At 40.3% G+C, this 15,622-nt stretch overlaps 1 protein-coding gene across 3 annotated transcripts in view; it reads left to right on the forward strand.

Annotated features, from left to right (window-relative positions):
* LOC132824965 (protein FAM118A-like) overlaps nucleotides 1–7,947 on the forward strand; it is a 61,683-nt gene extending 53,736 nt beyond the window's left edge. For all 3 annotated transcript variants that reach the window (XM_060839889.1, XM_060839890.1, XM_060839891.1), the window contains 3 exons: nucleotides 4,237–4,272; nucleotides 6,167–6,247; nucleotides 7,318–7,947. In XM_060839889.1, the coding sequence (XP_060695872.1) occupies nucleotides 4,237–4,272; nucleotides 6,167–6,247; nucleotides 7,318–7,340 (140 nt within the window). In that variant the 3' untranslated portion in view covers nucleotides 7,341–7,947. The remainder of the gene's footprint in view (nucleotides 1–4,236; nucleotides 4,273–6,166; nucleotides 6,248–7,317) is intronic.
* The last annotated feature ends 7,675 nt before the right edge of the window (nucleotides 7,948–15,622 follow it).

The raw sequence follows: 15,622 nt of genomic DNA on the forward strand, positions 1-15,622 counted from the left end.
TACCAACTCTGCTGGCAACGCGATCCAGACGCCCACTACCCTCTGTGTGGAGTACTTGCCGTGTGTATCCCTCTTAAACTTTCCACCTCTCACCTTGAAACCGTGACCCCTCGTTATTGAATCCTTCATCCTGGGAAAAAGCTTGTCTCTATCAACCCTATCTATACCCTTCATGATTCTGTAAACCTCAATCAGGTCCCCCCTCAATCTCCCCTTCACAAAACTGTGTTGATTATCACTGATATCACTGGTCTGTTTATGTGCTGTACAACTCTGACTATAATTACATGTCAGATAATCCATTTTATTGAGTTTGCCTTTCCCAAGGGTGTGTTTATGGGATGTTACTATATCGGAATAGTTAGTACTTAATTGTTGAACAATCTATTATTCTGTTAAGTTTTCCAATAGAGTTAAGTTATTTCAATTCTTTCTTTTGTTGTATTTTAACTATAGTGTATGAATAAAATGTGTGCTTTACTTCAAAGACTAGTATTTTGACCAATGGAATTTTATCTGGAACACAACACCTGGCACTTGCCTTTAAAACAGAAAATGTAAGGTTTATGCTATCATCTTATATTACGAGGGTTTGGTCTGGTCCATAACACTGAAAGTAAGCAAGCAGGTGGTCAAGAAGACAAATTATATGTTGGCCTTCATTATGAGAGAATTAGAGTACAAGTGCAGGGATGTCTTGCTACAATTGTATAGAGCTTTGGTGAGATTACACATTTTGGAGTAATGTGTAGGTCTGGTGTGCTTATTTGAAAAAGGAAGTTCTGACTGTGGAGAGAGTGTAACAAAAGTTTGCCAGACTGACTGACTCCTGGGATGAGAGAAAATGAGGACTGCAGATGTTGGTGATCAGAGTTGAAATGTGTGGCACTGGAAAAGCACAGCAGGTGAGGCAGCATCCAAGGAGCAGGAGAGTCGATGTTTCAGGCATAAGCCCTTCACCAGGAATGTTGGGAGGGAAGGTGGGGGAATGTGGTGAGCAATAAATAGGAGGGTTGGGGGAAAGGAGGTGGCTGGGAAGGCATTATGTAGATATGGGGCATGATAGTAATAGATCGGAGGGGAGTGTGGAGTGGATAGGTGAGAAGGAAGATGGACAGTTAGGACAGTTCAAGAGGGCGATGCCAAGTTGGAGGGTTGGATCTGGGATGGGGTGGGGGGAGAGGAGATAAGGAAACTGGGGAAATTGATGTTGATGCTGAGTCCCAAGGTGGAAGATGAGGCATTCTCCCTGCAGCTGTTGAGTGGCTTGGATTTGGCCGTAGAGGCAGCCCTGCACTTGCACATCCTTGGTGGAGTGGGAGGGGGAGTTGAAGTGATCAGCCACAGGATGGTGGGGTTGTTTGATGTGAGTGTCCCAGAGATGTTCCCTGAAACATTCTGCGAATTGGCGTTAATATGCTGTATCTGGAGATTAGTGGGGTGCATGGTGAGAACTGTGGGGGGGCGGGGAGGATGTTCTTGTTTCATTTGGAAGGGCAGAGGTGCGGGAAGTGGAGAACGTGCACTGGAGGGCATTTTCGATCACATAGGAGGAGAAATTGCACTCCTTGAAATGGGACGCAATCTGGGATGTCTTGGAGTGGAATTGCTCCTCCTGGGAGCAGATACAGCTGAGATGGACAAAATGGGAGTAAGGAATAGCATTTTCGGGGAGGGGGGAGAATTGGGCGGGGGGAGTGGGTGAGGGGATGGACAGGTTGAGGTGGTCAATGTCTCGGCAGAAGTTAGAGATAAAGAGGTTGAGGGCGTGTAACAGACCAGGACAGGTTGTCCAAGTGAATGGTGTATGCTGGAGGTGGAAGAAGGGGTCCTCAGAGGGTGGGTAGGAGTCCTAATGGAAAAAGTAAACGCAGAGATGATGAAAGAAAAGTTCAGTGTTGCAGTGCTTATAGAATTCGTTGATCTGGGAGTGTAGTGGGATGAAGGTGAGACCTTTGCTGAGGACAGATCGTTCCATGAAGCTCATGGAGTTTGCACTGTTGATGTTACCTAGCATGATAACAAAATGTCTGCATGGCAACCCACCAGCTCGGCAAGCAAACCAAGAACTGGGTGTAAGTCGTTTAGGACTGAGATGAGCAGAAACTTATTCACCAAGAGATGATGAGCCTGTTGAATTCTCTGTCACATAAAGCAGTTGAGGCTAAAACATTGAACATTTTCAAAAAAGGAATTACTTCGGGATCAGAAAATATGGTAAGAAAGCAAATACAGGGTACCAATTAGGATGATCAGCCATGATCATATTGAATGGCACAGCAGGCCTGAAGAGCCAAATGGCCTACTCCTATTTTTGATATTAATAGGAAGAAAAACATTAACACTCTATGAGGAAGAAGTGATTGTGTGTAAAGTAGACTCTGATTGGTAGATGATTGGCCATGGGGAAATTGGCTAGTGAATGATTGACAGTAAATGGTCAGGTTTTGTTTAAATCTTAAACCAGGAAGATTGATTGTGTTCAAGGCAGTGCCCTGAGAAATGAACCAGCAAATAAATGGCAATCATCATTTTGTTGAGTTGTGTGGGGTGGGGTGGAATGAACTTCCTGAGGAATTGGTGGATGCGGGTACAGTTACAAAGACATTTCGATAATTGCAAGGGTGTGAAGGTTTGTAGCTCAGGTTGAGATTTAGGGTGTAGGTTTGCTTGCTGAGCTGTAGGTTTGATATCCAGACGTTTCATTACCTGGCCAGGTAACATCATCAGTGGCGACCTCCAAGTGAAGCCCAAGCGAGCAAACCTACACCCTAAACATTTAGATAAAAACGTGAATAAGAAATGTTTACAGGGATGTGATCCAAATACAAGCAGGTGGGACTAAGTTTAGTTTGGGATTAGGGTTGGCAATGACTTCTTGGGTGAAAGAGTCTGTTTCCATACTATGTGACTCTCATCTAGCAGTTATCTTGTTTTAAATTTGGTTAACACAATAGTTGGATATTCTATAATTTGGCACTTTAAATGAATGGTTTGCAACATAACAACTATTATGCTAAAGCCACCTTTCTTTAGTTTGCTGGATGAGTGTATTACAGGTAAAACTAAAGCTGATTTCCCTTGGAAAAGATAGGAGAGCTGCTTTTCCTTTTTGAATACAACTAAGTGGCATGCTTGGCCATTTCAGAGTCTGCCACCATGCTGTGGCTTCGAGCCACTTGAGTCAAACCAGGTAAGGTTTGATTTCTTTCCCTAAAGAACAAGGGTGAATTGCCTGGGTTTTTATACAAACTGATAGTTTCATGCTCACCATTACTAATATTACCTTGCACTGCAGTTTGATTTAATTAACTTAAATTCTCCAGCTGTATTGAGATTTGAACCCATATTTCTGGCCATTAATTTAGAACTTTGGATAATAGAATCACTTCAACCATACCCCTTAATAGATTGTTAGGTATTCAGAGTATAGGCACTAATATAATGCTAAAAATACTAGAATTATACAACCTTCTCGTATTACGTTTTATGTTGTTACCTGTGATTCAGTAAAGTGTACATCATGCATGAGACAAATGTTTTGCTCGTGGCATCTGATCAAAAGGATGGCACAAATTTATAGTTTTGCTTCTAGTTTAACATGAACTAAAATAATGGTAAATAAAAAACTTTATCATTATAATTGGAGAAAATGTATCAATATATTTAGCATTCAACAAGAGTTGTTTCCAAATTTGAAGAAGGACTCATCTTATAGCATTGAGCTACCTAGTCTCTCCATTAATCTGTGTATTTCCATGCATTATCTCTTTGAATTATAGGTTTCCACTATTTACTTTAAAACTATTAAGGTTGGAATATTAGCTTATTTACTTGTGATAAGCATGTAATTTATCTAACAATATAAGTATTAATATTTAAAAAATAAGTTCAACTTCAAAATTGAAACTAGTTTGGCCTTCCCGAAATTTTTTAATGAAAGTTCATAAAAACAAATTGTACAGTTTATTCTTGTCCTCTGATGTCACGAGGGCTGACCAAATAGAAACTTGTGACACAAAGAATACCGATTGTTCAAGATGCAAAACTGACAGTCATGTCTTCCAACTTGTGTAAATCAGTTCGAAGTGCATCAGATTATTCACTATCTCCATAATTAAAATAATTCTAATAATATGTAATCTGTCCTGTGGTTCCTTGAATATTAAGTAAGATTGTATCATATGCCTGAATAACTGGTTTATTTGTTTATTGACACTGCTTTTTTTTTTCCAGATGGTTCTTCTGCAGATAGTACAAGTCCAATACTAGGTAAGCTAAAATGCAGTTGTATTAGTTCACATTTCCTTGCAACCCTTGGATTCTGGAACTAACTGCATTGTTTATATACTGAGATAATCAGATATCTTAAATTCCTGTGTGATTGAATCACATTACATGTACAGGTCAACTATGCAATTAAAATAGAATTGTGGAAGGACAAGTCTTCTCAAAGAAATGTGGAACTTGATGTAAAGATATAAAGGGAAAAAATGTTACTCAAAGAAGAATATAACTTGTACTAATTCTCGTTAATTAGTGTATGCAAAGAAGATTTAAAGTCTTATGTTATAATTGTTATTTGCAATAGTTCCTGTCAATAGATTTTAATCATAGTAAGAATATTGATTTATGATAATTTGAATGATTGAACGTAGAAGAAAGAAGGAGGTATTGAGGTCTTGATAAATAGCAGATTTGGGGAGATATCATGATGCCTAGTTATAGGCTGGCAGATTGGGCCTGTAGACACTGGAGCTAGAAGAATGAGAATCGAATCATACAATATTCCTAAAGGAATTGACAGGTTAGGTGTGGAAAGGACATCTTCCATTGTGGGAGAGTCTAGGAGTGGTTGGCATAATCTCAATGAGGGTTCATGCATTTAAGACAGATGAAGAAGAATTTCTTCAGAAGGTTGTAAATCTGTGGAATTGATTACCACAGAGGAATATTGAGACTGGGTCATTAAGTATATTCAAGGCTGACAGAGACACAGATTTTCAAACATTAAAGCATTTGAGAGCAATGGAAAAAGCAGGAAAGTGTAGTTGAGGATTATCAGATTAGCCATGATCTCACTGAATGGCAGAGCAGACCCAATAGGCTGAGTGGCTAACTTCTGTGACTGTGCCTCCTGGTCTTCATTATCTATGTATAACTATATTTGCAGTTTGTTCTAACAAGCGAAAATGTTTACTGGATTCCTCTCTATAGCAGTGATTTAAAGACAGATGTTAAGTTGTATGCAGTATGGATTGAAAGTTGGGAACACAAGTGTTGAGATTGCTGAAAGTGAATGGGGAATCAAAATTCAAGCTACAGTCTGAAATTACTAATTTTCTCTATAATCTAGTTAATTATTTTTATTCACAGAAAAATTGTGTGAGACAAAGTCAGAACATTTCTTTGTTTAAAGTCTTGAAAAAGCTAGATAAGTAAAATTGAAGTCAGTGGCAGTAGCACTTTTGGAGAGATAATTACTATTGTTTGGTTCCCTCATGCAAACGTGTTTTATACTTATTATGGTTGTACACATTGTACGTGGTTGAGGTTGTTCTTTAGCAGCAAGTTTTGACAGTGTCCTCTTATTGGTTACACAGGTTTTGAAATACAGAAACATTCTGACTTTGCTGATAAAAAATTAACAACTAGAAATGGCATTAGTGTTTAGAGAACATTTGATCATATAATCAGAAGCATTGTTAGAAAACTGACCAAGATGGGAAATTGCCTCTCCCAAAATGTATTTTTCTGCCTTGTCTATAGTTATTTGAAACAAAATTTGCACAGCCTGGATGCTGATAAACGTTATGGGAAAAAAAACCATGCAAGAAAACTTCCTGCTGTTGGACAAAGAACCTGAATTGGGCACTAAAATACTTATTTTGGGAGAGGTAAGAGAGAAGGAAATAAATTGTCACTGATGAGTTTAGTCATTTTCCTTTAACTTCAGTCACTGATCTTTGAGTCTCTTTCCCTTTGACTTCAGTCATTAAGATTTGTAATGCATTGGACTATATGGGGTGAGAGAAGAGAAACCTAGCCTTATACATGCACTTTTAAATTCCAACAGTCATCAATGACCTAGAACTTGTTTGTGTTGATGCTTTCCTGGGAAAGTTGAGGAATGGTTCTTTAAAGTATGTACCTTCATTTGTTGCAGGAACATCTTGTTCAGATTGTGTAAAGCGGAAACAAGAAGAAAATGGTGATGTAACTCAAAAAAGGATCCGAAAAGCAAACGGTACATTTTAGAAGAAAGATATTTTAAAACCCTTTTTGTTACTTGAGCCCCATTGTCCTCTGAACCCATTTATTGCAGGCTATTTCTCAAACTAGGTGCAGAGCAAATGAGTAAAATTTTGATTAAAGCAAGTATTCCAAGAGTCAAGACAAAACAGCATGGATATCATTTATCCTTCTAATAAATTAGTAGTTATTCACACTTAACACCTTCACAACTGTCATCTCTGGCCAGCTGGGGAAGGGCAGATTGGAATTAGTATTAGTAATGCACCTGAAATCAAGGACTCCTGTTTGAGAATCATATAAGTATGTGTGGTGCATGTTAATGCTTCACTGATGATTTTAAAATATGCATCATCAAACTTTTTCAGTCATGGATTTTGTATTTTCTGCCCTTAATATATTGTATGAGCAATGTGGCTGACTCTTAACTGCCCTCTGGGCTTTTAAGGATGGTCAATAAATGTTGGCCTAGCTAGTGACACCCATATCCTGTGAACAAACTGAAGAAGCTAGAATTTATATAATTCAAGCAACTCTTTTGTTTACTCCTCTAACCACCAAATTAAAAAAGAAATAACATTTCATGACTAATAGATGCTTCGGAAAACTTCATTATTTATTTGTCGAATATTTGAGTTATAAGAACCTTTTTGAAGCTAGATTTTCCTTTTATTTGACATTGATTGAAATTGTTAATTTCCAACAAGAGTGAATGGCTAGATTTTGATTTATTTAATCAAATTTTCTGTGATTGCATGGTGATGTCAGGGCCTCCCATCTCCCTGCCAATCGTCATTCATTTCTGCATTTTCTGTTTTGACATCGCTACCAGCCACTTGTCAATCAATTGACACTGTCCTCTGGTGCAGTATTAATGTTGTTTATCCCCCTTCAATTGATATTATTACAAATAGTCCCGATGAGTGCAGAACATAAAGCTATGACAAATGTCTTTTTGCAAAGGTACTCAAGTTCTGTCCTCCCAAACAACAAATTATACAGAAGAGCAGGAAGATTCAGTTTCAGAATGAAGGAATAACTATGCAAAATTAAATTTCTTTGCAGATACAGATTATGGAGGACCATAAATTGTCCCAATAAAGCACCTTCACCAAAGTGCCATATCCCAATCCATGATGTTGGATGCATCGAAATGGGACTGAAAACCTTTATTTGTATCAGCACAAGTTGATTGGTAACTCCACAGAATAAAAACAGTACTTTGTAACTGTTGAGCAGTTGTTACAACCATTAAATGCAATCAGTGGCTCTCTTGCATTCATGGACTTAACTATTTATTGTGGTGCCTCGGGGGAAAAAAATGTCTGGACGTTGCTGCTCTTTTATCAAGTGTGACTTGGTGAGAAAAAATCCAGATATAGAACACATTTGTTTGAAATTTGTTTCTACTAAAGTAACTATTTTAAATGTATGAATGTTGGATGTTTTGTTCACTGAAAATCTGTTCAATGTGTTATGTATTAAATGAGGGAAAATTAGCCTTTCGATGCTGAATAGTAGGTACGGAGGGCAGCTTGCCCTATTGAATTGTATATTCTGGTTGATTGCAGAAGGGAGTGAATATGATAAAGAAATCTGGCATACTATTCTGCTCTGCTCACCAGGGTATAAATGTATAAGCTTGTAAAATGGGAATTAGATTGTAAACAGTGGATAAAAGATTGAAAAATACCAGACCCTTAGTATGGTCTTTCTTATTTTTTGAATACAGAACATTTTTAAAATGCAAGTAGATGTAGTCTAAGTTTTATCTTTGGGGGAGAGGAATTTGCAGGATACTTTTCTTCACTATAAGTTCAAAATTCAAGTCCCACTCCAGGCCTCAAGTGTAAAAATTAAATACTCCAATGCAGAACTAATGGAGGGAGTGCTTCACTGTCAATAGTGCAGTCTTTTGGATGAGAGATGAAGGACCAAGGGCCAACAGCTGGCCTGGGTAGATGTTAAGGATCTAATGGCACTATTTTGAAGAGAAAGGAGTTGTCTCTGGTGTCGTGGTCAGCATTTAAAACTAGATTATCTAGTTTTTCACATTGCAAGTGTTAGCTGCAATATTTCCTACATTAGATGAATAATTTAATCAAATTACACTAGGTTTACCAGATATTCCAGTGATGTGGAGGTGCCAGTGTTGAACTGGTGTGGACAAAGTTAAAAAATCACAACACCGGGTTACAGTTCAACAGGTTTATTTGAAAGTGATATTCCAATGTTACATGTAACAGGCATTGTTTGTATTGAATCCAAGGACATCTTTTTCTTCATTGATTTCCCTTTATTGGTCAGGAGTTGGGAAGGCATGTTGCGGCTGTACAGGACATTGGTTAGGCCACTTTTGGAATATCGGAAGGATGTTGTGAAACTTGAAAGGGTTCAGAAATGATTTACAAGGATGTTGCCAGGTTTGGAGGATTTGATCTATTGGGACAGGTTGAATAGGATGGGGCTGGAGTGTCGGAGGCTGAGGGGTAACCTTACAGAGGTCTATCAAATTATGAGGCGCATGGATAGGATAAACAGACAAAGTTTCTTCCCTGGGGTAGGGGAGTCCAGAACTACAGAGCATATATTTAGTGTGAGAGGGGAAAGATATAAAAGAGACCTAAGGGGCAACCATTCCATGTAGAGGGTAGTACATGTATGGAATGAGCTGCCAGAGGAGTTGGTGAGGGCCAGTACAAGTACTACATTTTAAAAGGCATCTGAATGGGTATATGGATAGAAGGGTTTGGAGGGATATGGGCCAGGTGCTGGCAGGTCAGACTAGAGTGTGTTGGGATATCTGGTTGACATGGATGAACTGGACCGAAGGGTCTCTTTCTGTGCTGTACATCTCTATGACTCTGTGTGTATCCCATCCTTTATCTTGTGTCTGGACATATGCAGTTCTTCAGCTCTGCCCCATTTGTTGTTACTGAAAATCTTTCTGACAGAAAATATTATGCCTAAATAACTAAAACTGATTCAACCCCTTCAACTTAGTGGTTATGTCTTTTACCATGCAATCTGGTGCCCATCAATGTGCCAAGTATCGAGCTTACAGTTGTAAAGATACTTGATTATACTTTTTGCATGGGTTGACCCAACAATACAAGCTTTTACGTGATGTGTTTTGGGCCTGAATTCTCTGAATCCAGGCACCTTGTCATCTCGTGTGTCCTTCTGGTGCAGTGAACCACATAAGTGTAGAACTAATACTAACTGAATGATTATCAAAACATTAGAGATGATTCTGATCCATGCGCATATCTTTATATGCAATCCCAAATTCCACAGGTTCTCTCACTAAGTGCAACCTATTTGTCTGACATCATTCCTGACAAAGGGCTCGTGCCCGAAACATTGATTCTCCTGCTCCTCGGATGCTGCCTGACCTGCTGTGCTTTTCCAGCAACACTCTAATCTCACCATCGTCAGCCAAAGCTCTGGCTTCTTGTTGGAGTGTATAATTCAATAGATCACCGGGCCTTGTCCCAAATACCTTTTGACGGATTCAATCAACAGTGAGATATTGTCAGGTTTCCCTTGATGACTTCCTTCACTGTACATTCATTGTTTCTCTTTTGCAAATTTCCGCCAGTTCTACCTTTCCCCACCCTAGATGGCACCTGTAGGTACAGGAGCACCTACTTGATTGAATGTATGACAAGATTAATTGTTTGCATATTGACATTTGTTTGTGATGTCATAATGTGAATATCTCCTGTACCCAGATATAGCTTCTATTGTACATCTAGCTATTACATTCAACCTGCACCTTGCTGCTTCTGCCTCATTTCAGATTTGGTCACACCACCAAAGAAACTTCTGTACCATATCAATCCAAAGTTATGATTACAATATTACCTTATATGTCTACTATATACAGTTGTATATTAAACCTAACACAATACCCCCTGGTTAGCCTTTTTAAAATATAATGTCTTGATTATGTGTGTGGGGGAGGGGGTAACTGGGATTGCAAAACAATACTCATTAACATAATACTTATAACACATTCAGCCTCAATATTTCTACATGTTAAACCCCGAGCTGGTAACTGGTCAGGCCATGCTCCAAAATTCTACAATAGGTTAAACAGTACATATTCGTTATCCACAATAGAACGTCATCCTGATGAATTCACATCTAGCTTTTGTTTGTCTACTCAAGCATCCACAATCCATAGGTGCTGCAGAAATCATTCCTAACTATGGTTTGAGAGATTTTTCTGCATATAAACAAATCATTATCAGTCCATTGGAGCAGGACTGTCTCTAGTACAGTGGTCAAGTTCTTAATCAATCTGTACTGAGATGGCTTTTATGGATCCCTTTTCCTTTATACAAAATTTTCTAAGTTTCAGATTTTAACTTCTCAATTTTTGGTCCATTATTGCCAAGTCAATCAAATTTAGTACTGAGGTCCTTATGTTGTAGTAACATCATTGACCAGAAAGTTTCTTAGGGGTGCACCCATTCTCCACCAGTTAATTTAGCTGCTTGTACACTTGTATCCAATGCCTCGGGCTTGAACTGCATGTGGACATAGAAGTAAATTTGTGGATGGCAGTAAGGTAGGCAGAGTTTTGGATAATGCCAAAGGATGTTGTGGGTTACAGATGGACATAGATAAGATGCAGAGCTGGGCTGAGATATGGCAAATGGAGTTTAATGCGGCAAAGTGTAAGCTAGTTCACTTTGGAAGAAGTAACAGGAATGCAGAGTACTGGGCTAAACGGTAGCCTTCTTGGCAATGCAGATGAATAGTGAGCTCTCTGTGTCCAGGTGCATAAATCCCTGAAAGTTGCCACCCAGGTTGATAGGGTTGTTACAAAGGCATATGGTGTACTGGCGTTTATTCATAGGGGGATTGAGTTTCGGAACCACAAGGTCATGCTTCAGCTGTTCAAGACACTGGTAAGGCTGTACTTGGAGTGTCGTGTACAGTTCTGGTCACCACATTTTAGGAAGGATGTAGAAGCTTTGGAAAGGGCTCAGAGGAGATTTACTATGATGTTGCCTGGTATAGAAGGAAGGTCTTATGAGAAAAGACTGAGGGAACCGAGGCTGTTTTCATTGGAGAGAAGAAGGTTGAGAGGTGACTTAATTGAGACATACAAGGTAATCAGAGTGTTAGATAGGGTGGACAGTGAGAGCCTTTTTTCTCGGATGGTGAAGGCTAACGCAAGGGAACATAAATTTAGGACAGGTATCAGGGGTAGTTTCTTTACTCAGTAGTAGGGGCATGGAACAGCCTACCTGCAACAGTAGTACACTTGCCAATGTTAAGGGCATTCAAATGGGCATTGGACCTATATATGGTAATAATGGAACGGTGTAGATTAGATAGGCAACAGATTAATTTCACAGGTCGGCACAACATTGAGAGCTGAAGGGTCTGTACTGCGCTGTAACATTCCATGTTCTATGAACACCACTCTGACAAATCAATCTTGGACACGTTTGAACCAAGTGCACAAGCTCGTAGTGTAGATTACCATAAAATTTTATAATCTTTTACTAAAAAGAGTCCATTTTCTGGTCCTGGACTTAGAGCCAGATAAGGTTTGTCAGTTATTTGAGGTCTCAGCATCTTTGCCTTACTCATTGATATTGTTGCATCGGTGGGTTGGATCATGGTTTTTATATTCTCAATGGCAAAACCTTGTCTAGGTCACGAGTCAGTGGCTAGAATGGGGGAACCATTTTTCCTTCCAGTAACTTCTGTTTCTTGATGGACACTGCTCAAACTACTGCTGCCTACCATTACTCCCACAACTATCCATATGTTAAATATCAATGCTGCAGGCTGTAAGCAAATGACTTCCCAGTCATTACCAGTTACAGAATAATTGTACAGCACAGAAACAGACCCTTCAGTCCAACTTATCCAGGCTGACCAGATATTCTAAATAAATCTAGTCCCATTTGCCAACATTTGGCCCATATCTCTGTCAAACTCTTCCTGTTCATATATTCAATCAGGTGCCTTTTAAATGTTGTAATTGTACCAGCCTCCACCATTCCTCTGGCAGCTCATTATATACATGCACCTCCCTCTGTATAAAAAATTTGCACCTTAGTTGCTTTTATATCTTTCTGCTCTCACCTTAAACCTGTGCCCTCTAGTGTTGGCTGTGCCCAACTCTGGGAAAATACCTTGTCTATTTACCCTATCCATGCCCCTCATGATTTTATAAACCTCGACAAAGTCACCTCTCAGCCTCCAACACTCCAGGGAAAACGGTCCCGTCTATTCAAACCCTCCAACCCTGGCAACAGCCCTGTGAATCTTTTTTTGAACCTTTTCAAGTTTTACAACATCCTTTTGCAGGAAGACCAGAACTGCATGCAGTATTCCAATAGTGACTTAACCAATGTCATCTATAACTGCAACATGACCTCCCAACTTGTATACTCAATGCACTGAGAGGCAAGCATACCAAAAGTCATCTTCACTATCCTATCTACCTGCGACTCCACTTTCAAGGAGCTATGAACCTGCACTCTACGGCCTCTTTGTTCAGCAACATTCCCTAGGACCTTACCATTAAGTGTATAAGTCCTGCTAAGATTTGCTTTCCAAAATATCAGCACCTCGCATTTATCTGAATTAAACTCCATCTGCCATTTCTCAGCCCATTGGCCCACCTGGTCAAGATCCTGTTGTAATCTGATGTAACCACCTTCGTTATCCACGACACGTCAAATTTTGGTGTCATCTGCAAACTTACTAACTTTACCTCTTATGCTCACATCCAAATATTTGTGTAAATGACAAAAAGTAGAGGACCCAGCACCGATCCTTGTGGCACTCCAATCTGAAAAACAACCCTGCACCACCACCCTCTGTCTTCTACCTTTTGAGCCAGTTCTGTCCAAATGGCTAATTCTCCCTGTATTCCATGAGATCTAACCTTGCAAACCAGTCTCTCAAAGGGAACCTTGTCGAACGCCTTACTTAAATCTTTATGTAAAAAATGAGGTCTGCAGATGCTGGAGATCACAGCTGCAAATGTGTTGCTGGTCAAAGCACAGCAGGTTAGGCAGCATCTCAGGAATAGAGAATTCGACGTTTCGAGCATAAGCCCTTCATCAGGAATAAGAGAGAGAGAGCCAAGCCGGCTGAGATAAAAGGTAGGGAGGAGGGACTAGGGGGAGGGGCGATGGCCTTGTAGAGGGAGGAAGAGAGCTTCTTCAAGGAAGGCATCCTTGTAAGAGGATTCGCAGTAGGTTAAAATCTTCGAGTAAAAAATGAGGTCTGCAGATGCTGGAGATCACAGCTGCAAATGTGTTGCTGGTCAAAGCACAGCAGGTTAGGCAGCATCTCAGGAATAGAGAATTCGACGTTTCGAGCATAAGCCCTTCATCAGGAATAAGAGAGAGAGAGCCAAGCCGGCTGAGATAAAAGGTAGGGAGGAGGGACTAGGGGGAGGGGCGATGGCCTTGTAGAGGGAGGAAGAGAGCTTCTTCAAGGAAGGCATCCTTGTAAGAGGATTCGCAGTAGGTTAAAATCTTCGAGTAAAAAATGAGGTCTGCAGATGCTGGAGATCACAGCTGCAAATGTGTTGCTGGTCAAAGCACAGCAGGTTAGGCAGCATCTCAGGAATAGAGAATTCGACGTTTCGAGCATAAGCCCTTCATCAGGAATAAGAGAGAGAGAGCCAAGCCGGCTGAGATAAAAGGTAGGGAGGAGGGACTAGGGGGAGGGGCGATGGCCTTGTAGAGGGAGGAAGAGAGCTTCTTCAAGGAAGGCATCCTTGTAAGAGGATTCGCAGTAGGTTAAAATCTTCGAGTAAAAAATGAGGTCTGCAGATGCTGGAGATCACAGCTGCAAATGTGTTGCTGGTCAAAGCACAGCAGGTTAGGCAGCATCTCAGGAATAGAGAATTCGACGTTTCGAGCATAAGCCCTTCATCAGGAATAAGAGAGAGAGAGCCAAGCCGGCTGAGATAAAAGGTAGGGAGGAGGGACTAGGGGGAGGGGCGATGGCCTTGTAGAGGGAGGAAGAGAGCTTCTTCAAGGAAGGCATCCTTGTAAGAGGATTCGCAGTAGGTTAAAATCTTCGAGTAAAAAATGAGGTCTGCAGATGCTGGAGATCACAGCTGCAAATGTGTTGCTGGTCAAAGCACAGCAGGTTAGGCAGCATCTCAGGAATAGAGAATTCGACGTTTCGAGCATAAGCCCTTCATCAGGAATAAGAGAGAGAGAGCCAAGCCGGCTGAGATAAAAGGTAGGGAGGAGGGACTAGGGGGAGGGGCGATGGCCTTGTAGAGGGAGGAAGAGAGCTTCTTCAAGGAAGGCATCCTTGTAAGAGGATTCGCAGTAGGTTAAAATCTTCGAGTAAAAAATGAGGTCTGCAGATGCTGGAGATCACAGCTGCAAATGTGTTGCTGGTCAAAGCACAGCAGGTTAGATGCTGCCTAACCTGCTGTGCTTTGACCAGCAACACATTTGCAGCTTAAATCTTTATGATCTCCCGCAGTTCCACATACAGGCAGCTTTGCTGATCTTTGAGGAGTTCTGCTCTCTCCTTAGTTATCCTTTTGTCCTTAACGTCTTTGTGGAATCCCTTTGGATTCACCTTAACCCTATTTGTTACAGCTATCTCTTTTCCCCTTTTCACCCTCCTGATTTCCCTCAAGAATACTCCTATTGTTTTTATACTCACTATCTCTGCTGTCTATATCTGACATATGCTTCCTTATTCTTAACCGAAACTTCTATCTCTAATCACTCAACATTCCCTACATCTACTAACCTTGCCCTTCACCCTAACAGGAACATACTGTCTCTGGACTCTCGTTACCTCATTTTTGAAGGTTTCCCATTTTCCAGCTGTCCTTTACCTGCGAACATCTGCCTCCAATTAACTTTTGAAAGTACTTGCCTAACACAGTCAAATTGACCTTGCTCCGATTTAGAATTTCAACTTTTAGATCTGGTCTATCCTTTTCCATCATTATTTTAAAACTAATAGAATTATGGTCACTGGTCCCGAAGTGCTCCCCCACCGATATCGGTCACCTGCTCTGCCTTATTTCTCAAGAATAGGCAAGTGTGCACCATCTCCAATAGGTACATCCATATAAGCAAATAAAATTTTCTTGTACATACTTAATAAAGTCCTCTCTATCCAAGCTCTTAACATTCTGGCAGTCCCAATCGATGTTTGGAAACTTCAAATCCCACATCATAACCACCCTATTATTATTACTGATAACAGACTTCCTTACAAATTTGTTTTTCAATTTCCCACTGACTATTGAGGAGTCTGTAGTACAATACCAATAAGTGATCATCCCTTTCATATTTCTCAGTTCCATCCAAATTACTTCTGGAACAGGACAGCAGTAATGTTATCCCTT

Source organism: Hemiscyllium ocellatum, chromosome 19 (assembly GCF_020745735.1).
Source record: "Hemiscyllium ocellatum isolate sHemOce1 chromosome 19, sHemOce1.pat.X.cur, whole genome shotgun sequence".
Taxonomy (NCBI): Eukaryota; Metazoa; Chordata; class Chondrichthyes; order Orectolobiformes; family Hemiscylliidae; genus Hemiscyllium; species Hemiscyllium ocellatum.